This window comes from Convolutriloba macropyga, chromosome 5 (genome assembly GCF_964194025.1).
Source record: "Convolutriloba macropyga chromosome 5, txConMacr16.3, whole genome shotgun sequence".
Lineage (NCBI taxonomy): Eukaryota > Metazoa > Xenacoelomorpha > Acoela > Convolutidae > Convolutriloba > Convolutriloba macropyga.
This window is the reverse complement of record NC_134472.1, coordinates 10,755,640-10,781,487: the sequence shown is the minus strand read 5'-3', so window position 1 is coordinate 10,781,487 and position 25,848 is coordinate 10,755,640. Positions and strand designations below refer to the sequence as shown.

Sequence of the window (25,848 nt, the reverse complement as noted above, 5' to 3'; positions counted from 1 at the left end):
CTATATACTAAAGTGTTTTTTTTTGTTCAGACAATTTTGCCCGATCGATTTATTCATCGTAGAGAAATGTGAGTAATATCATTAAAAAAGCTCTTCCAGCGTAGAATTTGAAATTAAGATTTTTTTGAATTTCGTTTTTTTTTCGAGGAGTTATCGAGGAATGAAATTTTGTGTGAACACGGGATATTTGGCATGATTTTGATCACTTTTTGTGTAATTTTTCTTCAAATCAAGATTTTTTCTATAAAAATAGTTACGCCACAAAATGAATCAATTTTGTGTTCCTAATAGACCAAAGGAAATAAAAGACTAGCTCTGGTCTCATAAGGAAGGGTACTATAAAAAAATGCGAATTCTATTTGAGAGCTTTTTTTAAGAAAATTTTTGATAATGTTTTGTTTTCATAAGTCACCTAGAGACTAATAACTTTTCCTATCGAGGTTCCGTTAATAGAAAAACTCTACAGTCAAATAAATCTCAATGAACAAAAAAAGTGAAATCTATTGAATTTAAGGTCTGTTGAGACTTTAAAAACAATTTTTTTGAAATTTTTTTTGAACATTAACCGGATCTTAAACTTATTTTCGTGAACTGTAAGTCAATCTCGATAATGACAGGAACCCGTTCTTTTCTACTGCAAAGAAATTGATCCAGTCAGCGGTTTTATCTAACTATTGGCTATATGAAATCAATGCCACAAGAATTCAATTTTTTTTAAAAAAAAAATGGATACTTTCTTATTCTTGGTTCCATTTAAAATCTGATTACGTTAACCTAATATTGATAGCTCCCAATGGCTTAGAAAAGACATTCAATGGATTATGGATAAAGTTTTCAGAGAAAAATTTATGGTTTAAATGGCTTCGACCCTTTCCTCTCGCACTTTTCTACAGAAATGTTGGTTTTTGCCTGTATTTGTTGTTGTTTTCAGTCATAAGACTTATTGTGATGTCTTATTGATCACCTATGCATGACAAACAGCCTTTTCCTCCAATCCAGGCATAAGGGTCAGTAATTTTTGACTTCCGTTGAAAGCTATTGAATTTAATGGCTTAAGACTTAAAAATATTTTCTTGAAAAATTTATTGAACATTAATCGATCTTAAACTTATTTTCGTGAACTGTAAGTCAGTCTCAGTAATGACAGGAATCCTTTTTCCTACTTCAACCAAAATATATCTAGTCAGCAATTTTTTCGTCTAACTATTGGTTTTAGGAATTCGATGCACGAGTTCTCATAAATTTTTAAAAATTTTGAATGCTTTTTTTATAATTGTGGTTTCTTTTCAAATCTTATCACATTATCCTAATATTCATAATTCCCATTGGCTTAGAGAATACGTTCAATGGATCATAGATAAAGTTTTCACAGAAAATATGGTCTAAATGGCTTGACATTTTCTCGCTTTTTTCTACTGAGTTTTTGGATTTTGCCTGTTTTTGTTGTTCTTTTCATAGTCAGTGACTAATTGTAATGTCTTATTGATGACTTTTGCATGACAAACATACTTGTCGTCCCATCGAGGCATAACTTGGCGTATTTATTGGCTTCCCTTGAAAGCTATTAAATTTAATGGCCTTGATACTACGGGTTTTCTCCAAAAATTTCGCGGTTTTAATTTATTTGTTCATATTTGTAGTCATATTGTTAAAAACTTAAAATTCTGTTGCTGCTAAAAAATACTAAAATAGAAATGTTTTTACTATAAAGTTCATTTTCTAATGGCTTCGATACTTCTCACTCAATTTTTGTTTTTGAATTTGCTGTTTTTTAATACTTTAGGTAGCAGTAAAAAGCTTACCGGCCTCAAAACCTTCTAATTGAGTATTGAATGAATGATGTTAACCGAAGCAGTCGGTTTATAGCGAATAGTCTCAGTTTATTGTACTACATTTTCAAAGATTTTTCAAACCTTTCAGTTTTTGTTGTTCTTTTCGTCAGCATGAAACTTATTCTCATCATTGAGAGGTCCCATCCAATTCCTTGAATTCCAAAAATTAACATGTCTACTGACATTATGTCGTAATTGATGTTTTGTTTGTTGGACAATAAGCCTTTTCATTAAGGTTTTGTAAGTGGTTTATTTTTGTTTCTTTGTCTCTTATTTTAGCACATTCGGGTAATAACAAATCCCAATGATTTTAAATGCTGCCCAAATGAACTTATTTAGTCTTTCAGTATATTTTTAGTTGAATCAGTATAAATAAAAACTGAAAAATACAATTTTCAGATAGTAGCTAATGATTTTAATGGCTTCAATAATTTTAGTTTTTCTGCAACTTTTGTCCGTTCCTACGGCTTAGTCTAACCAAAGATAGGTCCCATTAGTTCCACAATGACTTTTTCGTGAATTCATCAAGAATTAATTTTAAGACTCTCGAAATTATTTGGTTTATAAAATGTTGATTTTTTAATTTTGCCTCATTTTTTGTTCTCTTTGTCGACTTGTCACCTAATTTCATTAAGGAAAATTTCCATCTGCTGTATAGTACGGAAAATGTGGTAATTTCGTGTAGTTAAGATTTTATCTGATTGCATTTTGACGTTGTTACTAGGTGCCTTTAAGTTTAGATATTGAGTTTTTGTCTTAAAATTTTTGCTTTTGCCTATTTTGTTTGTTTTTTTTCTCGTAGTCTATTTAATGGCAGATCTTCTGAGCGCTGTAATGAGGCATGGCATTATGTAATTCAATTAGTAGTTAGTTTTTGTAACAATTTTTTAAACTCGAGCATCTATTTTTGTCTTCATTTGGTTGACAATTAAGGTAAAACTGTAGATGAGCTCGGGTCGGAACAACATGTGCGAACGCACATTAACGATCCTCCTCGTTAGATTCATATATTCCTCATTAACAACCGATAGCACTTTTCATTAATGAAACTTAATTATTAGACAACTTGAATGAGCGAAAATGAGAAGACAAATTGCTCAACTTATTGAAAACAATTTGAGTTAAGGTTATAGAAAACATTAGATATAAACTAAAATAATAAATTTGAGGATAATGAAATAACAATTTCAGCCTCATTAGCAGCCAATGAGACACGTCATTAATGAGATTGCGCAAATGATGATCGAGCCAAGTTATTGAGCTACCAGAATTAAACGCGGATCCACAATTCTCTAATTCGTGAGAAATCTCTCTAAAGAGTGTTTCCTTTCGTGTTGAGAACGAGATTGAACCGAGTTAACTTTTCATTCGGCATTCAATGCTACCCGAACGTCGAGCAAACGCATACAAAACCTACCTATCAAACTCAGGCTGATCCAACATAGTTTTGGGTTCCTCCCTCTCATTGCTGTCGCTATTGTTGTAGTTCTTGTTAAATCCACCACCACCTCCCTGTCTACGGTCATTGTTGTCATTATAGCTATTCTGGTTATACTGCTGTCTATGCTTTTTAGGAGGTGGTCGCTCGTTGTACTTGGTCAGTCTCTCGTTATGAGGCTTTCCCTTCACATGCAAGTTCATCTGGTACGCGTTGTTAGAGTACACATTGCAGAGTTTGCATTTCAGCACCCGGTACGGGACCGGGCTGTTCGGATCGGGCGGTCTTCTGCCCCTGAAAGGTCGACCAATACTTATAGCAAAATTAAATTTAATATCGACCATTAACAAAAACAAATTTCTCTACTCTCGCCTTGAAACGTTGTGCTCAATGTTGAAAAAAGAAATCTTCAAAATTGAAAATTGACTCATTATGCGATCAAATTTCAGTCAGAAAAGTTCAAAAACATTTAAAATTTTGAAAAACCATGATGAGCAGCTTCCGATGTTAAAACTTAATCTAACGAAAAGAACATAAACCGAAGTTCAAAAAATCCCACCGTAGACTACTCTGGCTATGAGGTGATTTGATAAAACTTAATATTACTTAATATTATTGATTGCAAAACCAACAAAATCAAGCAGAGACTGCGAGATCAAGACAACTCAGCAAAATGAGCGACATCGTCAATTGATTGAATATTACTTAATCACCGACCAAACAAAGCGCACGATTGATTGAAAACCTCGTCAAAATTGTTACAACACAATTCTGAAAAATGGTGATGCGCAGCTTCTCATCTTGAAACTAAAAATATTATCATTAGTTTAATATTTTCATTCGTCCACCTGAGGTTAAATTTTATACAGTTATCTATCTTAGAATGATAATATTAAACATAAACCCAATAACGTCGGATAAACCGCTCTCGAACGATAGGCGGGGCAATTTAATGTAAGGGCTGTACCCTAGATAAATCTTTGTTTACGGGTGCAAACACATCCGACTAGGGCAGGGCTTCGAACCAGCGACCTCCTGAGTCCTCGCCTTATAACCTTCACCCGTTTCTAGCTACAATCGCTTTTACATTACCAATAAACCTTACTTACGAGTGAGCACAATTGAGAAAACAAAATTATGAAGAGAAGCGTGAAAGTCAATTGAGAAAATGTTAAATAACAAAAGCGCAAAAATGGTCAAGCGATACAAGGGGGATCTTTCCCATTATGGTATAATAACCATGATGGGAACTCTAGGTAATATGACAAGTAAGCTTGGGGGGGTTTAATGGGAAAGACTCAAAAGAGATACAAACGCGTTTACAATAATTCCTTCAAACTTCGTTCGAGAGCAATTAATCTAGCAGAGTAATGGACATCATGTTTTGACTACCTTCAATTCAAGATAAACAGAAAAGGCGGTTTTGAATTTTTGATATTGTTCGGAAAAATTGACACCTGACAATCATAACAGACGCAAAGTTGCTCCCCCAGCCAAAACTAAAAAACTACTGATGTGTACCACCGATAAAAACAAGTACATTTATACAAATACTGAACCATACATGCACTTTTTTGCATATTTTTGCATCCAACATTTTTCACTTAGTTCCCGTTTTGAACATATTATTTAGCAATAAGACATCCACAGGCTCAGCTTCAGGTTTCTAGCTCATTAACATATAATTAATCAGAAAAATAATTTTATGTACCAGTAAAAATTTGACTTCTCGAAGTCCTCCAAGCCTAAAAGCCCTGAAGCTAGCAATTGCGTAGCGAGACGAACAATTGACCAAACAAACTAATACAGAGCGATATATTTCCATTAGCACAACACCATGACAAATTAAAACAAACTGACAAACGCCGGACGAATTGCTCTTGAACGAGAGCATAGGCTAGAGAAACTTCTATGATGCAAAAACTTCTGACAAGGGAGGGGTTCGGACCCGACACCTCCGAATGACAGTCGTAGACATTCAACACTACAATAAATGCGCAATGTATGCTTATCTCTCAGAATCGGTTTTATCTTAGCAACACTTAATTTTCGAATGCTCGCTATTAAAATCACTTAAAAAATCAAAAACTCAAGCGTGAAAAAGTCACTCAAGCAAAAATTTTGCATAGGACATATGATTAAAATAATTCGTCCGTGTACAATTATAAACTTTGAAATAAATTGAGAATTTATAATGTTGGCTTAAAACGTCGCCAAAAGATATGTGAGACAGAGTTCCAAATCTGACTATAAAAGAGAAAGTAAAATACGCATATCAACTTTGATTTTTTAAACTTTTTTGAAAACTAACTGGTACGCTCACGTCGTTCCATAAAAAGATCATTGATTTACGCACAAGAAATTACCAGCTTATTAGCATTTAGAAATGCCTGCACCACAATCACGAAACGATTTTAAAAACACAAAATACATTTCTAGTAATACCTTTGATAATTAGCCGCTCCTAACGAAAGAAACAATAATTTCACTGACGTCGTAACTTATGAGGCACATGTTGCCTCTTAAAACGATTTGCTAAAACATTGAAAAAGAAAACTTGTTAAAAAAGTCACTTAACAAGTTTTTAGATGTATTTTGAGTCAATAGAGTTTCAAAAATGTCTCTGGTATAATAAACAAAATTTAGCCACAATACTGAACTAAAATTACATGGTTGTTTTTCATATAGTAATAAAAAATTTTGAAAAACATTACGCAAAGACAGAAGAATAAAAATTACTTCAAAGTACTCAAGCGCACAAGTTAAAAATTAATTGAAAAACATGATAAAATATCTTCAATTTTAAATACGCAGCAGAGTTACACAACTAGTTGCGCGACAACTGCAAAATCAATAGATTTTTTATTTAAAAAACCTTGTTTCAGAGCCTTTCGACGCTAAATCGGCGTGGATTGAATCTACCGGCCTTGATTGACACATTCACAGTTGGTACAAAAATGCACAAGACCAGCATACCAAATATAATCAAAAACAACCTACAGCAAGTAGCCCAAAACACAGAGACCTTGATCACTCAAAAAGCAAACTTTTAGAAACCTCCAATTAAACCTTTGACTCTCGGTGGTCTTTCTATTGTTACCACTAATAACACTAAATATATCACTTGTATAAAAAATCTAAATACATTGGCTCCAAATTTGACTGAGAAAAAACAGGGTAACATTTAATACTTCTCATTATTAAGTGGGCTCAGAACAACGACAAGAGACGCCACGAAACAAGGATCACACGGTTAATAATAACGTTTGCAGCTATCAATACAAAACCAACCAATTTAATGAAATGATCTCGATCGACTGACGGTGACTCGATGCTGTTTTACAATGCATCAGGGGGGATTAGTAGGACAATGTTTACAAATGACTTCAAATGATGTAAATAGAGATTATATAGACAACTAGTATTTAAAAAGATAAAATGAAATAAACTGCGTCCCGCTTTCATTTCACATTGGTAGTAAACTGCGGCTAATTAAGCTCAACTCCTGAAAGTTGAAGGAGAGAGAAATTCGGAACACGCAAAGATCAATAAGTCGAGCGTGGTAAAACTCACCCGAAAAGCTAAGGTCAAGTGCAAAGTTGAAGAAACACATGGCTACAAAAATTGCTTCAAACTTCGTTCGAGAGCAATTGAATATTTGCACGCATTCTTTAAGAGGAATCAAAATTAAAAGAATAGCAAATCACTTTGTAACTATCTAATATTTCAAAATAAAACAAAGCTGTGACATAGAATTGCTGTATCTACAAAAAAGTTTGAACCTCTCACCGGCCTTTAAGCAACTACGGCATAAACGGCATAGCCTGTAGATTGGAGAAGATGCCTAGCATATTCGATGACGATAGCCACAAAAATGCTGCTTTTACCTGTTACAAGTTTTATTTGGATTTTTTTTTTCAAAATCGGTGTCAAGCTGAGTTTTTTAACCTCCGTTTCAAGAGCAACGAAAAAGAGAATTTAGGAAACAATATACCATTGAAAATAATTTTCCTTTATTACGCATACTAAAAAATTGCCGCCTCCATTGAGAAGAAAATGATAAATTAGCTTGAAAAGTATATAGTAGTTATCATTAGCGAAAACAAAGAATTCCAATACATAAATCAGACCAAGCTAATGTCAATAATACCTGAAAAGAAGATAGATCCTATGTTTAACTCATTACTGGACTGGATACCAAAAACCTTCACCTCAGAACATTTTTGAGATGACCGAAACATTTGATTACTTTTCAATCTAGATCAAAACAAAAATTTTTGCTTGAAACTGTTCTTAGTTTTACAGTAAAAACACCTCATAGCCAGAATATAGACAGGCAGTGTGCAGACTGCACTGTACAAGTTAGCGTTGCTAGCCTTTGGTTTCTTTGATTATCATTATCAGCCTCGACAACAAAGTTGTCAAATGAGTAGCCATCGAACATCTTTGAAGGGGTAGTGGTACTACCGAAACTCCCAGCAGGCTGTGCCTCGCTGTTGGCCATTTTTCCGAAATGGCTAGGCAAAGCATTTTGTCCGAAGGACTGCCCCGCTGTAGGACCTACAGCAGCAGGAGCACGCGGTTGAAATCTCTCTCCTCCTTGAGGAACTCTTGTATGTTGGGTTTGAAAGGGTGGCCGAGGAAGCGGCGGGTTAGGCCTAGGGTTGACGTTACCAACGTTGTTGGCATTTGCTGGCGGCGGAAACTGTGGCCCTATAGCGCCTGTATTATATCTAACAGGTGCATTATAACCAGCATTACTGGTATCCGTGTTAAACGGCGCAAATGGGGGCCTGGCATTATTACCACCAACAGCTGCTGTGCTACTATTTGCTTGCAGACTCGTATATGCATCTGAGTTGTCCTGTAAAAAAGAAAAACGGGTAACACCAGATCGGGAACTTGACTCTATAAAAATGAAAACCAACTCTTACTTTAAACAATCATTGAATAAGCGCTAGGAAAAACATTGTGATATAAAAAATACAACAAGAGAAAGGATATGTTTAGTGATATTAGATGAAATTAAAAAAGCACCAACAAGCAAAATATTTAAAACAATTTTAAAACATCCAGAAAAAATCTGGATAAGAATTTCACATCAAGAGAATCGTCGTATCGTTTACCTTTTCCCGAGTTAGTTATCTATGGATGCTAACTCAATTGAAAAGATATCTCAAAAATCCAGTACATTTCTGCGCTCAAATAAAAATCTAGCAACACGTTTGTCCGGTGCAGATTGCGCATTGAAATTTCAAAACTGACAACCAGCAGAGACGAAATACTTTCGAGATCATGTCCGTTGTGAAATTGTGCTTAATATTGGCTACTTTCATAAATTCCGCCCACAAACGAAAATTTATTGCAGATAATTGCAAATACGCCACTGCTTTCGTTGTTTTAATTGACTTCATTGTTTTTAAAAAATAAGTTCAAAACCAATAATAAACCAAAATGGTAGAGGAATTGCTCTCAAACTAAAAACAATCCAAAACTCGCTGTTATTTTTTTATTCTTTTCAACGTTACGAGTCAGCACCCCCACCATTTGGTCCATTTTACCTCTTTAATTCAAATCAAAAGCATCCTAGGAACTGTAAAACGGGCCTTGCAGTGTGGAATATGACGAAAAATAATGGATATGAATCGTTTTATACCATTGATTAATAGATTATAGTAAATTATACTATAATATTATAACTGGTATTGAAATTTACAATGCATTTGTCTCAAAATTCCACACATTAGCGCAATACTAATCAAAATTTATTGTTAGGTGCGCTGGCTTGTAATGAAATGTCCAACATAAATAGACAACAGCTGAAATCTATAAACCAAAAACTACCGACTAGCAGAAAGTCTTTGATCCTGCAAACCTCACAAAAATAGAAACAAATGGGGAATATAAAAGTACTCGACACAAGAAACTTATTGTAAAAAGTTGAGAGAAATCATGTTGAAAGAAATGTGTGAAGCCAAATACTGAGGAAAATTCAAAAAAAACATTCATCTTCAAACACTCCAAATTATGGATCAATCTAAACTTTTTACCTTTGAATTTTGCACCATAGATGTCATAAAAACGTATCCAATCAGAACCACTTCCTTTAATTAAAAATACCTTAATACAAATCACCAACTTCCTTGTCTACAAAAAAAATACTTAGCCGCCACATTGAGATTAAACAAATCTCAATAGATGACTAAAATAGATTAAAATAGATGGATGACTCAGTTGTTATATCGAACAACCAAAGATGGCATTAGATCATATAGAACCTAGGCTCACCTGAATCCACCCCATTTTTGATTTGATGATTAAATGGTTCTTAATTTTTTTTTCGAAGATGGCGCACCCGTATCATGCACCACAAATTTAAAAAGTCCACTCCATCGAGATTGAATACGAGCTACTATTTTAGCACGATCGCTTTCTTCGGAGAAATAAATTAACCTATCTAATAATTTCAGTTGATAGCTAATGTTTTTATGACTTTGAAATTAATTGCTTTTGCAAAATACATTTGTATTTTTTTTAAATTAGCCCTTTCTGTTCTTTTTCTGTCTACGTGTTACCTGGTCTCATTATTCAGAGGTCACATATCGCATAATTGCTGTTCAAATAAGGCAAAACTGATTATTTGTTATTTTAACGGAATAGGTTATGGTTTTGACCGTTTCGTTTTCTCGCAAAATATGACTGAACCTTTTTTCGTCTGTTTTTGATGTTTGTTTTTGTAGACGGACAACATATTCTGGATCATGTCTTCATATTGAGATAAGAAAAACTTTGTTATTAAGTATTTCTATTTGAGTAGGAAGCATTTTTTTAATCATACACCAATTTTTCTGAACGATATTTGAATTTTTGAAAGTTCTCTTTCTCTTCCTCATTTGACAGACAATTAGGCTAAAATGTGGATGGAATGGTTCAAAGTAAAAAAAAAAGTGGGAGTCGAAAAATTGGACGGAGCAAAAATGGAGCCGCAGAAAAAAACATAGCCGGCAGATTGCCGGAATAGCTGCGAAAGAATAGACCTGCGTGCCATATAATAGAGATAGAAACAGATACAGATCTAAATTGAAAAAAAATTGACGCCGCTCAAAAAACTAGGCTAAAAACATTCAGCAATAAATTAATACAGCTTGTTAAAATTCATTCCACAGAAGCCTCTTATTAGGGACCTTTACTGCACATAGGAGTTCCTTTGACCTTAAACAAATTCAAATTAAACTTAAGTTTTAAAGTGCAAAAGTCATTTTATTAGTGAGGTAAGTCATGTATGATCAAAATCTAATCACGCAAATAACCTAAAATCTTTCGCAAAAGCGAGTGAGAAATGACGTCACGCGCGCAAATGCCGTTAGTGAGAAGAAGTCATTCAGAAAATTTGACTTTTTCAGCTTTGCGGTGTGAACAAATGTAAAACGAAAAAAGAGCGTCAGACGACGAAACAAAAAAAAACCAAGAGCACCGCAATATAGCTACGCTCAGCTTACAGCTTCGCAGCTATAAAAAAGAATCGAGCTTAAAATTTTGAAGGACCAACACCCAAATATTTTTACAATCAATGTTTGAGCGCAATTGAAAAGATGTCAGTTATAGAAAATCAGTTGCGTGAAGTAAAAGTGTTAACATGCAAAAAACCAGATTGCACTTTTATAGTGTAGTGGAATAGTAAGAGAGAATAGGATGCAGACGACGAAAAGAAAAATGCAGGAGATTAACCCCTAAATCTCGGCTATCACTTCCCACTTCGCAACAGTCGATAAGACAGACAATTGGACAGCATTAGCCAATTCTGCCAAAACATGCGAAGTATATTGAAGGAATTAAGACATTTTCCTCATAATTTTTTTAAAAACTCCTAGAATAAGTGATATTTTGCGACAAAAGTACAGTAGGTTTTTGAGTTCATCTACTTACTTTCTAGATCACTGTATTTTTAAAACAAACCTTAGATCTCACTGTAACAGTGAAGAACATCGATAGTCAAACGGGTTAAGAAACAATCTGAAAAATATTTTAAATGATGGTGGATTAATTGTTATACACTTTCGACAATTCGAATTCAACAATCATTCAACACTTACTATTCATAAAAATCCAACTTCACTGCACATCAGTATCAATCAACTGCTGATCTCAGCACACGCTCGAGGCTCGTTATACTCTACCAGGTTCGGATTCACTTCTCTATGACATTAACAATTACATAAAGTTTGATTAAACAAATATCTACGTTTTCATTTTCCCCGATTGAGATGGTTGTTTTGAACACACAGCACCGAGCATGAAAAAGTAAACAAAAGAAACAATAAACAGCATGAAAATGAAAACAGAGTCAATTTAGCACTAATTCCCAATTTAGCCCAATTTTATCAGGCGTAAGCTAATGGAGGCTTCATTGCCTCTCCTCTCCTACACTCCCCTCCCCCGCCAAATGCGAAATCAAAATACTAATCCTGGTGATAGAAAATCCAAAAGAAAAGAGGCAGGGGTTGTTTGATTGTGCGTTATTAAGTGGAAGTTAACTGAAAATAGACTAGGCAGAATGACTTTATTGCGTCGCTTAGTGAGGGGAGGCTGGGGAGGGGGGCTATTTTGTTAGCTGTTCTGTATAAAACCTTGATAAGTTATTACCAAACTTATTACCCTAGCCAATGCCCTCCCGGGAAGAAATTTCACATTATTTTATTACGCTTTTTCCACCTTAGGAACAAAGCCAAGACCCAACAAGGGTTTGCTGTGTGCCTCCGCAGAATAGCATTAGATTATTAACCGCAGGCTTGCTTAAGAATTGCTGTTGTGAAGCGAAGTCGAAATTATCTCTTCGACTTTTATCTCTCACTTCTCTCTTTTCCTTTCTCTCAACTCTTTTTCCTATTCCCCCGGTCGCAAACGTCACAAAAATGTCACGCGCTTTTCCCATCTCTCTCCGCTTTCTACTTTTCCCTATTGAGGGCTTCAAAAAATTGACCATATCTGATCAAAATTGCCCAAAGTTCTGCTACGTCAATCAGAAGGTTATTATTGGATCACTCCGGGCATCACGCATACAAATGAGGCTTCAATTAATGCAGAATACAAAAGACATCCCGGACATAAAGATACTCTCTTGATAAAAAGGGAAACCCAAAAGGATTTTAAAGATAGGAAAAAATAGGGGAATGAGATCAATACAAATACCCAGAAAAGTCCCTACAATTGAGGCAAGACAATGTTGGTATACAAATTTGATAAACAAGCAAACTTGAGATACCCTTAGGTCAATTGTGCATGAAAATGTCAACTTCACTTCATTATTTTCTTTCAAAATGTATTTTCAGAACGTAGGAAGCTTCCATTGCTTTTAGCTAGGAAAACTGTCTCGAAGATTCGCAATACAGACACGGACAGAATAGCTGGAGCCATCCTCCCTTTGATTTTCTACTTCCAAGGAACAATATTTTCTAGAGCACGATAAAGAGATTAAGTACACACTTGGTGTTATTTTCAATAAAAACTTCCAATACTCGGAGACAACGTCTAAACTCTAAACTCGATTTCAGAGATCAAATTCGAAGGGCAAGGGCTGTCAAAATGGTTGATAACTTTAGAATACTTGATTGCTTGCAAAATGACGGCATCAATGCTAGAAATTCAAAAAATGTTCTGAGCATCTCCGTTGTCCATTTGAATAAATTTTGATTTACTTCAATTTGATATGAGTCTACTTCATTATTTCAGTTATCTCAGTTATTATTGAAATAAAACATTTATTCAAGAAAGCAGGTTTTTTCTGGGGCAATTTGTACTAACAATCAAGCGTTATAAAGAAATTAAGCCTTAATATCAGCAGCAAAAATATTGAAAGAAAACAACAACATACCCTAGAATAGTCCATGAACTCAGGTTGAGGTTGATGGTGCTGCTGCTGTTGTTGGTAGTGGATGGGGTACGGTTGAGGTGGAGGAGGTGGTTTCTGGGGACTAATGTCAGGCGGAGGCGGAAAAGCCTGTGGTGGTCCAGGTGGTGGATGATAGTATTGGGGTGGTGGCGGCGGTGGCGGCTGGCCACTCATGTAGCCATTAGCTAAATTGCAGAAACATTTCATATACGTATCTATTAATACACTCTCTATACGCAAACAAAACTGCTCGTGTTACTTCTAGGCATAACGCAGACAAAGAAAGTTCCAAGATTAATAGACAATGAATACAGAAGAATGCACTGATTTAAGTGACGACAACAAAGCCAAGATTCAAGTTTATTGTCAAACGATATTTCTGAAAGAATATTACTGATATGTTAAATGAAAACTTGAATAAAAATTTTCCTTGAACCTTCTCATCATTTAAATTGATTGTACTATTTTGCAACAAAAATCTAAATTGAAAACCAAATATCGCAAGAATAACAAAAAAACTGACTTTTCTCATGAACAGAAGAACCAACAGAAAACAGAAACGGAAAATCACAAAAACTATGCCTAATTTGTTAAAAATATTTATCCGTTCAGAACTTGTACCCAAGACGTATCTAATTTGGCGTGATAGTATAAACATAGCTGGCAGATTGCCAGAAAATAGCCACAATAGCTTCGTAGATCTGCAGTCTCAAAAAGATTAAAACCAGACATACTAAAAACAAGTTTAGTCTTTTCATTGAGGACCTAGATGTTAAATTTTGATTAAGAATCTGTAAAACCTGTTGCTGCTTCCATTAGCTGCTCTTAAATAACCTTCAATTAGAGTGATAAACACTCACTTGACCTTATCCCTTTCAATTAAAGTAAAGAAAAGTCAATATCAGAGAAGAAGTCATTTTTGAGAGAAGTCACGTGTGACCAAACATTTGATAGCCGACTCGCTCAACTAAGAGTGAACAAGGAAGTCACGTAGGCAATTCAGTTGAAACTGCATATACGAATGAACAAGAAGATTTCAATTGATTGTGATGTCATATGGTCGTAACAAAAATCTTGACGAAATAAAAAACAGTCGGAAGAATTCCTGAAAAAACTCGAAGACAAATCCTCCGAACGAACTGGCTCTTCAAATAGATAACAGCTCCCTGCAGAAGGCATCAAGGAAGACAAAAAACTGAAGCCAAAGAAAAGAAGTAAACTTGTCAGAAAAAATTAACATGAAAAATTAGGAAAACTCTTATTTTTCTATGTAGTACAAGTTTACATCGAAACCAATATTTTGTGCTATCAAAACAAGTTATCCAACCATAACATATCAGCCAAGCCTTAATGATAACACAAAGATTTGAATTTTTGAAGAAAAGGAGAAAAAACAAGGTGTATAAATTTCTCAATTTTTTGACAACTTTGTAGCAGAAGAAACTTGCATCCTTTACAATAAATAGAGCCCGTATGCCTGAGGCTTTAATTCAATGACCAATAAATTCAATAAAACAAAATAAAGGGCAAAAATCAGCAAAATAGTTGAAAAACCATCAAATTAATCAACAAAAAGACAAAAGATACAGAATATAAATGAAAGGAAGAAAATCATTTAATATCAAACTAAGACCCCAATAATATTTGTACAAAGTAGATTTCAGTCAAAATGTTTAAGCAAATTCTCAGTGCCGCACTGTCAAATGAAATTAATTGCAAACAAAATGAAAATTTAAGAAGGCTCAAACCATTAATTTTAAGAACTGATAAAAAGCAGAGCTTATCAGAACTATATTTCTCAGTAAATAGACTGATACATGCTAGAATCCGGAGCATAGGGACAGAAACAAAAACATGAAAAAACAGACTAGTTCTTGATTTTTGAAAATAGAAAATCAAATATAAAAAAAATGAAGAAAAACAATTACAATTCCTTATTTAGCATAAAATTATAAAGCCATCTTCATGTATAGATAAAAACATAGTTCAAAGATTGGAAACAAAAAAAAACAATTTGCAATATAATTGACAATAATTTGTTTTTCAAAATTGCACTTAATAATTTTTTTTGCAGAACTTCAAATACTGAACGCCACAAAATCATTCAATTATTAGTAAAAAAGGATCACTTATAGTTCATACAAACACTTGTTCTAGTAATTAATTCCAAAAAACCAACAAAAAACTCAGAAAAGTTAGACAAAGTGCCCAAATCAGGCAAGCATTTGTACAATTAAAAAACTACCTCACGTTATAAAGAGGCATTTAGTGCATAAAATATCAAAGGTAAATTGCCATGTGCACTGATTTTTGAAGATCCAAAAACGAAGAAGTTAATTTTAAAAAGCTAAAAATGAATTGAAAAAAAAATGAAATATAAACTTATTTAGAATTTATAACGCATTATTAGACACAAAAACTCTGTGGTATCAACTTCAGAGGTTCACATATTAATACAGCATCTATCAAAAATAATTTCTTTTAAAAAAAACTAAATTACAAGCGAAAAAAAAATGGGCCAATTGGACGTAAAAATGGTTATCCGTATGCGGCATGGTGTCAAAAAATATTTTTCAACGGCGAAAAGTCATTCACTTATCGAAGCGCAAGATCAAAAAACTTCCCTGGCTCAGAAAAAATTAGTCCATACGGCAATTTTACTCTTTCGCTTTGAGGTCAAAACGCTGTCTGAACAAATAGTGCTTCCGGAAAACCTTAAGAAAACCAATACTCTTGGTTTTCTTCGTCGCAAAAAGACCAAGAGAAGGCCAATAATAGCCTCAGCTATCGCTTCGCAGCTATTGAAAATACAATTTGCTGAGTTAAAAAAAATTGCCAATAATAGAACCATTCTCAGGTGAAACTGCGTTTTGCCCGTTTATTGCGCAGATTAGAACAAAAATTCGAGCAAAAATTTTTCATCACAAAGAAGCACACGTTTACAATGATTGCTTCAAACTTTGTTCGAGAGCCATTAAAAAGGCTTCTGGCCTTGACAGCGCATTTTTGTTTATGATGATATGACTTTGATTACTAATTAACCCGAGACAATTCCATGTTCATTGAGTGTGTCAATGAATGCTTAACACAATCTCACTTTCAGTTTCAGGTCTACACTTTCCAATCTACTATTTTACATTCAGAACCTACATATCAACTATTTGGATGCTTTACACGCAGAATCTCTAGGACTGTTTGGGATTTCCCTTTGACCATCAATAATCAGTCTACCGGAGGTAGATAAACACCTCATTTCACGTCGGGCAACAAAGCGGTCAATATCGTGCCCTTTTCAATTTGTTTATCAAAGGCTTTGAATTCAATCTCTTCTCGTTTTCGTTGCTTTTCAAATAAATTCCTGAAGTGCTAGAATCATTAACCCGATCCTGATCTGATGCAGTGCTCGAGTTCTCTTGATAAAGATTTTGATACAGAACCATTGTTCTCATTTTTTTGATCTTGTAAGTTGCAAATGAGGCATTATCATTGCACACATTGTAGCATATTTACATGCCTGATTATCTTGGCTGAGGCATAATCAAGCTTAAAAAATTCCATTTCCAAGAGTTATTTACAAAGTTTCAGGAAATGTTATTATATTGATCACCACTAAAATCTTAAACTGCTGAGATACAGGATTCTTATGACATAAGATCAAAATTTCAGCTGAATAAATACCAGTTGTCATTACCTAAGAACTTGCAACTCCACATACGTTTTAAGCATTAAAAGTACATATTTCGGGCTCATTCTAGCTCGTTTTGTGTACAACTACATTAGGTACTTAAGCGTATTTTAAGCAATCAAAAACCCTGAAGTGAAAATCCCAAAAAAATTAAATCTTTTTGCTCGACAACTCTTGAAATGTCTCTTCAACAACTGATTCAATTTATTGACGACTACTTATTGGTTACAACTTCGCATTTCTTCGCAGAAGATATCGATCGGCCAAAATTGGCTAAACTAGAAAAAAGTCAGGCTGACTAAAAAAAATCATTATACGAAGGTTGCATTAAAAAAAGCTCTCAGCAAAAAATTGCAGACAAACTAGCAGAAAGGGCACGTTAACGTCTTTCTCAGCAACAAAAATGACGTCGAAGACAACGCCAAATAAAAATTTGAAGTTTTTATGGGTGAAGTCAGTGTTCTTCCAAAAGCTAATTCCAATTTTTTCACAGCCCTAACTCCCCAAAAAATCATTGTTCAGTAATGCCGAAAAACGCTTCAAATGAACTTCTAAACAATGTGACCACGTTTTGGCTAAGGTATGTGCTATTTAACAGTTGACACTGTCTAGTCGAGACGAAAAGGCTATCTTGTCTTTTCCACCTCACCCGATTATTTTACCATTAGTTACGCATAATTCCACCTCGATTTACAAACCCAAAAATTACGATTTGAATTATTTTTCGGTGTACTTTAAACATTGATGTGTTCTTGTAACTTATGTTTATTTCATAATTTTTTTGAATTTTTTCTCTGTCCATTTTTGCCATTCTTGTTATAGAGCATCCTTTTCGTTCTAATGCTGTTTTTTTCAGTTTCCAATTTCTGTTCTTTGGCATTACCGCTAAATTATCTTCGCAATGTATTGTGGATAGCGTGTCCGGACAAAACAGTCCCAAATTGCAAATTATTCCCAGACAAAATAGTCCAAGAAAAGCAGACAAAACAGTCCGGAATAGATATCAAAACAATTGACCCAATTAAACAGAGATTAACACATGCACACCAGTTAACAAAAAAACTCCCTAAGTTATTCAGATGACTATAAGTCATTGAATAAATATTAAGCACATTACAACATAGTTTTTGCCAAAAAATATGTATTTTGAAACAAGTTTTTGGTTTAATCTTAAGTCAAATCAATTAAAAACAACGCATTCAGATGCTTAACTCATTGATTATGCTTGTTACTTGTTTGTAGATTATGTTTACAATTGTTATGATATTTATTCGGGACTATTTCTTCTGGGACCGCTTTTCTTGGACTATTTTGTCTGTGACTGTTTTGTCTGTTCACCGTGGATAGATATCCTTCAATGACCGTGTACAAACGAGCTCAATTTTGTACCACAATTAGCACAATTGTGGGAAAATTTTAAATGACAGGATTTTATAAGAAAATTTTGGAAGGCGACGCACCGTCAAGATTTCGACTTTTTCCCGACTGGGGTGGTAACAGAAGAAACTGACAAGTTATGACCAACCAGACATTGAACGATTACTCTGCCGGATATTATTTTTACGATATATTTTGTAACTACGAAAAAACATCCAGATAAAATTCCATTCTGACAACTTGAAATAATTTTAACGTTGATAAATTTATACACCACATTTAAAGAAATGAACACTGGAACAACAGTCCCAGACAAAACAGTCCCAAATTGCAAAATAATCCCAGACAAAATAGTCCAAGAAAAGCAGACAAAACAGTCCCGAATAGATATCAAAACAATTGACCCAATTAAACAGAGATTAATACATGCACACCAGTTAACAAAAAAACTCCCTAAGTTATTCAGATGACTATAAGTCATTGAATAAACATTAAGCACATTACAACATAGTTTTCGCCAAAAAATATGTATTTTGAAACAAGTTTTTGGTTTAATCTTAAGTCAAATCAATTAAAAACAACGCATTCAGATGCTTAACTCATTGATTATGCTTGTTACTTGTTTGTAGATTATGTTTACAATTGTTATGATATTTATTCGGGACTATTTCTTCTGGGACCGCTTTTCTTGGACTATTTTGTCTGTGACTGTTTTGTCTGTTCACCGTGGATAGATATCCTTCAATGATTGTGTACAAACGAGCTCAATTTTGTACCACAATTAGCACATTTGTGGGAAAATTTTAAATGACAGGATTTTATAAGAAAATTTTGGAAGGCGACGCACCGTCAAGATTTCGACTTTTTCCCGACTGGGGTGGTAACAGAAGAAACTGACAAGTTATGACCAACCAGACATTGAACGATTACTCTGCCGGATATTATTTTTACGATATATTTTGTAACTAAGAAAAAACACCCAGATAAAATTCCATTCTGACAACTTGAAATAATTTTAACGTTGATAAATTTATACACCACATTTAAAGAAATGAACACTGGAATCGATTATTAACACCTCGACGGTTCAGGTACCAAAAGTTCTTATAACAAAGTACCCAAATTTTCTCTTGTTCCATCAGTTCGTTTATTGAAAGCGTCGACAAGACTACTAGTGCCAACATAATTGAGCAAAGGAAAAAAATCAAATCATACTTGTGTTCTAAGTTATCAGAAACATAATAGGTACACCGCTTGTTCCGTGTAATTCTAAACAATATTCTAATTTCTCAATGCTCGATGCATAGACTTTCCTTATCCAGCATACCCTCATAAAATATAATAGTTCCGCAAAAAGAACATGGCAATCATCTAGTTCTCATTTAAAAACTCGTGTTAAAAATGTGGTCAAAATTACTTTTTTACAGATGTCAATAAACTTCATTTCCTTGATTTCAAAAAAGTCAGTCAATTTTCACCAATTCACAAAAGTTTTTAGACCATAGCTATACTTCGCCATCACTTTTATAACATTTGTTTATAATTTGAAATGCTCGTCAACTAAGAAATTGAAGCAAATACTGACAAAAGCAGCATGAACAAACTTTCTTTATGGCTCTAACAACTTTCTTATCACAAACAAACATACACTCTTTCCCTGTTATACATGTAACTTATTCAGACAGAAGTCTAGCAATTGCGATGCGAAATTAAATCAATTCGCCATTCTTTATATAGAACATCAAATGGACCATGTATGAGAATTGTTAGTGTTAACAGCAGAAAAAGGAAGACAAAAAGTTGGCCAAATTTGTTCACGCTCCACTGACGTCACAAACTCAGCTCTTCCGTGCCTCTTCTCACTACCAATTTCCCCTTCCCCCTCCCATTCTTTTCCCTAGACTCAATTTTTCCCATCCAATTAATTCCCTTTGCCCACCACAATTTAAATGGCACCAGGAAATTCAACATCTCGCTGAGATCAAACTACCGCTTAAACTCCGCTTTTCTCCTAATCGCTTGCTATAATTGCACGGATCTAATTACAACCCTATCCATCCCCCCCCCAAAAAAAATTATGCGACTATGGTAAAATAGTAGGTAGTGCAGGGTTTATCGGGAGAGGGGAGGGTGGTGTTTATAGTTTTGCTCCCTTACATCACGCGTTCCTGTCTCTTTTAATCATGATAAAAGCACGCATGAAAAAGAAACAAATTCCAGTTATGGACTGCTACACAAACAGAACAAATTCATAATTCATAAAATTGCTGCCGTTTTCACCCACAAAATGCGACATTTTATTGCCATTCAGGTGTATAAACACTTTGGCTTTAGAAAATTTTATTACAGGAAGCTATCCTAGGAAAAGACGCATAAAAATTCAATTCGCCTTATTCCGGTGCTTCTAATGATTTTTTCACTCCGAGGGCCTAATGAGGGGAAATTGCACATAGCGTAGATATAATAAAGACAAATTTGTTCACAGACAGAGGTTTTGATAAAAGACTTGTTGCTATGCTTGTCAATACACAGACATATATACAGCCCTAGCAACGAGCTGCATCATTATTTTGCAATTTGGCAAAGATATTAACGCGTGGTCGACTTGTTTACCAACATCAATCAATTATTTCCCACCATTTTCAGGGTAATCTAGAGAGGGGGATGTGTCTGCATGTATTTCCAATTCAACTTTCTGTTGGCAGTGATGTTTAGTTTGTACAAGGAAGCAGAACATTTTGAAAATCGACGCCAATGTGGAAATCTCGCCATCAGGGGTGACAAATGGATCAGGACCAGGATAAATTATGGTAATGGAAAAAGGTGTTAGTCTCAATACCATTTATCGATCTACAATGTTCATGTCCTGCAAACAGAAAACAAAACCGGCCGAACAAATTATCTGGGTCTTTCCCATCAAACACCTCCTCACTAAATTATATCCCCCCCCCATTATGGTATATTTACCATCATTGAGTGAGGGGGGGCTATAAATTACGTGACTTCTAAGCTCAGGAGGGGCCTATAATGAGAAAGATCCAAAATTCTCTCAAAAAGACACGTTATTTTAGGTTTATTTCAATAGAAGTGTTTGCCATACAACGTTTTGCTGTCATTTGGTCAAATAAGGTCAACTAACCATCCTGCCAAGTAATCTTGCATAATTGGTCCGACCCCTCTTGAGGGGGGAGGAACTACATACTCAAATGGGTTTTTTGTCGATTAAGAGGTCAAAACGCAAAATTTACAGCCATCTATGATTCGGAAAAGTCCATTACTTCTTTTAAACTTAACTTTTTTGCGTGTTGTCTTCGTATTTTTTTAAATTGTATATTTTTCGGCTTAGTTGATTATTCTGCCATTATACTGTCTTCTCTTCGTGGATGTTTTGAGATGGGGGTAATGGTTTTGATAATATTGTGTATACGTGTGTGGACGTACCTTGATCACTAGCCAGTGCAGAGCTGGTCCCCTGGGAGTTAAGCTGTTGTGGTGGCTGGTGATGTGGGTAGTCAGTGTGACTTTGTGCAGCCACAGCCATCGCAGCAGCCAGGCCAAAATTCATTCCCAAGTTACTGTTGTTACCGTTGAAAGGAACGCCACTGGCGGAAGCCATAATCAACAACCTGAAAATCACATTAGACTCATTATGCTGTTGAATCAAAATTTCAACAAAAGAGCAGCCTACGCAACATGAAAATTTACACCAATTCATATTCGATATACAAGTTTAATATTTAAAGGTACTCAAAACCAAAATGTCGGTTCAAAATCTTAAGGGCGTTTAGAGCTTCTATTATTGCAGCATCTAACTTGAATAAGACAACCTACGAAAAAAAGTTTTAAACTGCCTTAAAATTCTAGTACTCATAGTTTAAGAGCAGCTACAGTTAACACTTGAAAAATTGTCCCGAGTCTACTATCGCACCAAAACGAGATTACCGACCCAGTTGATTGTCAAATTAGGAAATCTCCTGCAAAGGGTATAATAAGAAACAATAAAAAAAATGAGTGGTGTAACAATGACCTTCAATCGTCTGCAGTAATTGTTTCTAAATTTACGAAGTAACAAGAACCCATTTTGTAGGCCACCTTTCGAGGAGTAACTAAATAAACAATGGGGACTTCAAATGACGTCATTAGAGGTTATCAGTTGCTTAATATTGTATTAGAGAGCAAAAAATTATATCACGCAAAACGACAACGTTAAGGGCGTACACTCGAAAAATCAAAACTGTCACGCGAAAACTTTTCATAAAAAACGAAGACCGACACGTTTACAAAAATTGCTTCACACTTCGTTTGAGAGCTATTAAAAACGCGCAAAACACGATAGAAGTGCTAATTGCTGAATTGCCAGAGATCAAATATCAAAGTGATAGTTCAACAAGTGAACTGTTTTCATTCGATTAGAAAATCATCCTCAACTTCAGAAGTAATTGACGGTAACAACAAGCAGTTTTTAAGCCAACAAATCTCAAATAAAAGGTGGAGTAAATTTTTATTTCAACAAGGATGCTCGTTAATGTGCGTTCGCACATGATGTTCCGACTCGCGCATCGATTTGATAAACTCGCGCAGCGAATTTATCAAACCAATAGTTAGAAGATAAAACCGCAAATTAGATTATTTTTGTTGAAGTAGGAAAAAAGGAGTTCCGGTAATTACTGAGGTGTTCCTACAGTTCACGGAGATAAGTTTACGATTGGTTAATGTTCAAAAAATTTTTTCGAAAAATTATTTTTGAAGTCTTAACAGCCATTAAATTCAATAGCTTTCGACAGAAGTTAACAAATACACTCAGTCAAGACTCGATAGAAGAAGAAAGATGTTTGTCATGCATGGATAATCAATAAGATATCACAATAAGTCTTATGACTATGGAACAAAAACAAATACAGAAACCAATAATTCATTAGAAAAATGCGAGTGTCGCAGCCATTTAAACCATATCCTTTTATCTGAAAGTTTTATCTATACCCCATTTAACGTCTTCTCCGAACCAATGGGAGCTACCACTATTAGGATAATGTGCTTAGATTTCAACAGGAACCAAAAAAAAACATCCAAAAGTTTTAAATTTTTTTTGAAATCATGTGGCATCGAAGCCATAAAATCAGGAGTTAGAAAAAAAACGGTAAACAAAACAATTTAGATTGCTGTAGAAAGAAAGGAGGGGATTCTAGTCATTACTGAGAATCATGAAAACAAGTTTAAAATTGGTTAATGTTCAAAAAATTTTTTTGAAAAATTGTTTTTAAAGTCAGACAATAGGTTCAATAGCTTTCAACAGAAGTCAATAAATACGCTCAGTCATGACTCGATAGAAGCACAATAATGTTTGCATTGCATGGGTAATCAAAAAGATATCATAATAAGTCTTATGACTATGAAAACAACAAATACAAGCAAAAACCAAAAAATCAGTAGAAAAGTGGGAGAAGAAAGTGCCGAAGCCATTTAAACCATAAGCTTTTCTCTGAAAACTTTATCTACGATCCATTGGACGTCTTCCTTAAATCAACGTGAGCTATCCAAATTAGAATAATCTGATAAAATTTCAAAAGGATTCAAAAAATTAGAAAATATCCAAAACTTTTAAAATTGTCTTTAAAATCTTGTGGCATCGAAGTCATAAAACCAATAGTTAGAAGATAGAACCGCTCAACAGATTAGTTTTGGTTTCAGAAGAAACGGGATCCTGTCAGTACTGAGACTGACTTACAGTTTACAAAAGTAAGTTTATGATCGGTTAATGTTTAAAAATTTTGAAAAGTTATATCGTCTTAAGTCATTAGCTGTCCAATCAAAGCACTGAATAGCTTCACTAAAGCTCATTACCAAACCCATCGCACTATTAGTCAACGATTCTATGCCACAGGGCTCCAAAAATTCAGTAAAACCTCAAAAAGAAAATCAAAAATTCATTAAAAATTATAAAAGCTCAGAGACAAGGCCATAAAAAACATGTGCGATTCTTTGAAAACGTTTTTTTGTTCCTTAGGCGTCATTTTACTGTAAATCACGTTTATCATTAACCAAACATCGATATGAAAAGTGACCAGTCTCTAGGTGACCTAAAAATATGAAGTTTTCTAAAAAAACAGCTCTCAAATAGAATTCGAATTTTTTTAGTAAACTTCCCTATAAGACCCAAACTAGTCTTTTTATCACCTTTTGTGTATTATGAATACAAAATTGATTCCTTTTGTGGCATGAAATGTAATTTTGAATGAGAAACCTTTAAAGAAAAGATCATAATTTGAAGAAAAATTACACTAAAAGTGAACGAAATCATACCAAATATGACGTGTTCACACAAAACTTTAATCCTCTATAACTCCTCGAAAAAAACGAAATTCAAAAATATCTTTTTAATTTCGAATTCTAGACTGGACAAGCTTTTTAATGATACCACTCACATTTCTCTACGATGAACATATCGATCGGCCAAAATTGACTGAACAAAAAAAACCCATTTGAGTATATAGTTCCTTCCCCCAAGTGTGGTCGGAACAACTAAGACACTGGTATATATCAGTCGACAGATCCAGAGTTCAAGAGCAACTAAATATCATTTGGTCCACATAATTGATTTAAATTGATACAAGATGCTGTTGTTAGCATTTTAAAATTTCACTCCATTGAAGTCATTCAGGGTGCTAAATGAGGACATTATTTTGCAACAAAAAACTCAAACAATTTCTGTTAGCAAAATTATGTCATTTAGCACCTTTACTGACGTCAATTGAAATTTTAATTTAATGAATATCGCCAAATAAATCATAGAGCGAATTTTTATATACTATGAAAAATATCACATGATCCAGAGACACTGATTGATTCCTGAAAGGATGAGGAGAACAAAATTTTTGGTCTAGAAACAGGTCAAAGCCAATTTGTTACTAGTTTGTTTAAAATTATTAAATATGCCACACAACTAACCATCTAAGGGAACAAGGCGACTCGGTAATGTGCGATGGCACATAAGGTTCCGACCCTGCTCATCCACAATTTTGGCATAATTGTCTACCAAATGAGGAACAGAAGGAAAAACACAAAAAATTCAAGTATTTTTTCGAAAAAAACTGGTGTATGAACGAAAATATAGCCTCCAAAGCAAATAACTCAAAGGAGTAAAAAATGATGCATTAGATTGATGAGATATGCCGATATTAAGAAAGCGAGCAAAGACGAACCTCAAAATCAAACAACAACAACAAACATTAATTACATCAAAAAATTTATGTCCGTTTTAAAAACAAAACTTAATAACAAAGTCAAAATAGCGTCAGATAAAACTGAAGATAAACAAAATAACTTGTAACTCACCAGAAAAAAATGGTTATTCACCAGTTCATAGTAAAGTTTGGTAACAATTAGACAAAAAAGAACAAACTTTAAAGTTAGAAAATTCGCTGAATTTTTTTTAAAAAAACAATTAATTTCAAAGTTATGAAAACCATTAGGAATCAACTAAAATATCCCATAGGTTTACAATTACAAATGTTTCTATAAAAGGGAATTAAGAACTCTTAGTATTCATTTTTTTATGCAGTTACAAAAAGAACAACAAATGGACAAATTAAAAATCAATTAAAACTTGCCAGAAAATGCTTTGAAAGCC

General features: G+C 34.2%; 1 protein-coding gene across 1 annotated transcript in view; it reads right to left on the bottom strand.

Moving 5' to 3' along the window:
* Positions 1 to 25,848, bottom strand: part of LOC142339131 (uncharacterized) — a 55,989-nt gene that overhangs the window by 13,768 nt on the left and 16,373 nt on the right. Inside the window, exons 2-5 of the mRNA XM_075388880.1 lie at positions 21,663 to 21,847; positions 13,142 to 13,344; positions 7,647 to 8,134; positions 3,250 to 3,564 (exon numbers count right to left, since the gene is read on the bottom strand). Coding sequence (XP_075244995.1) covers positions 3,250 to 3,564; positions 7,647 to 8,134; positions 13,142 to 13,344; positions 21,663 to 21,837 — 1,181 coding nt within the window. The 5' untranslated portion in view covers positions 21,838 to 21,847. The remainder of the gene's footprint in view (positions 1 to 3,249; positions 3,565 to 7,646; positions 8,135 to 13,141; positions 13,345 to 21,662; positions 21,848 to 25,848) is intronic.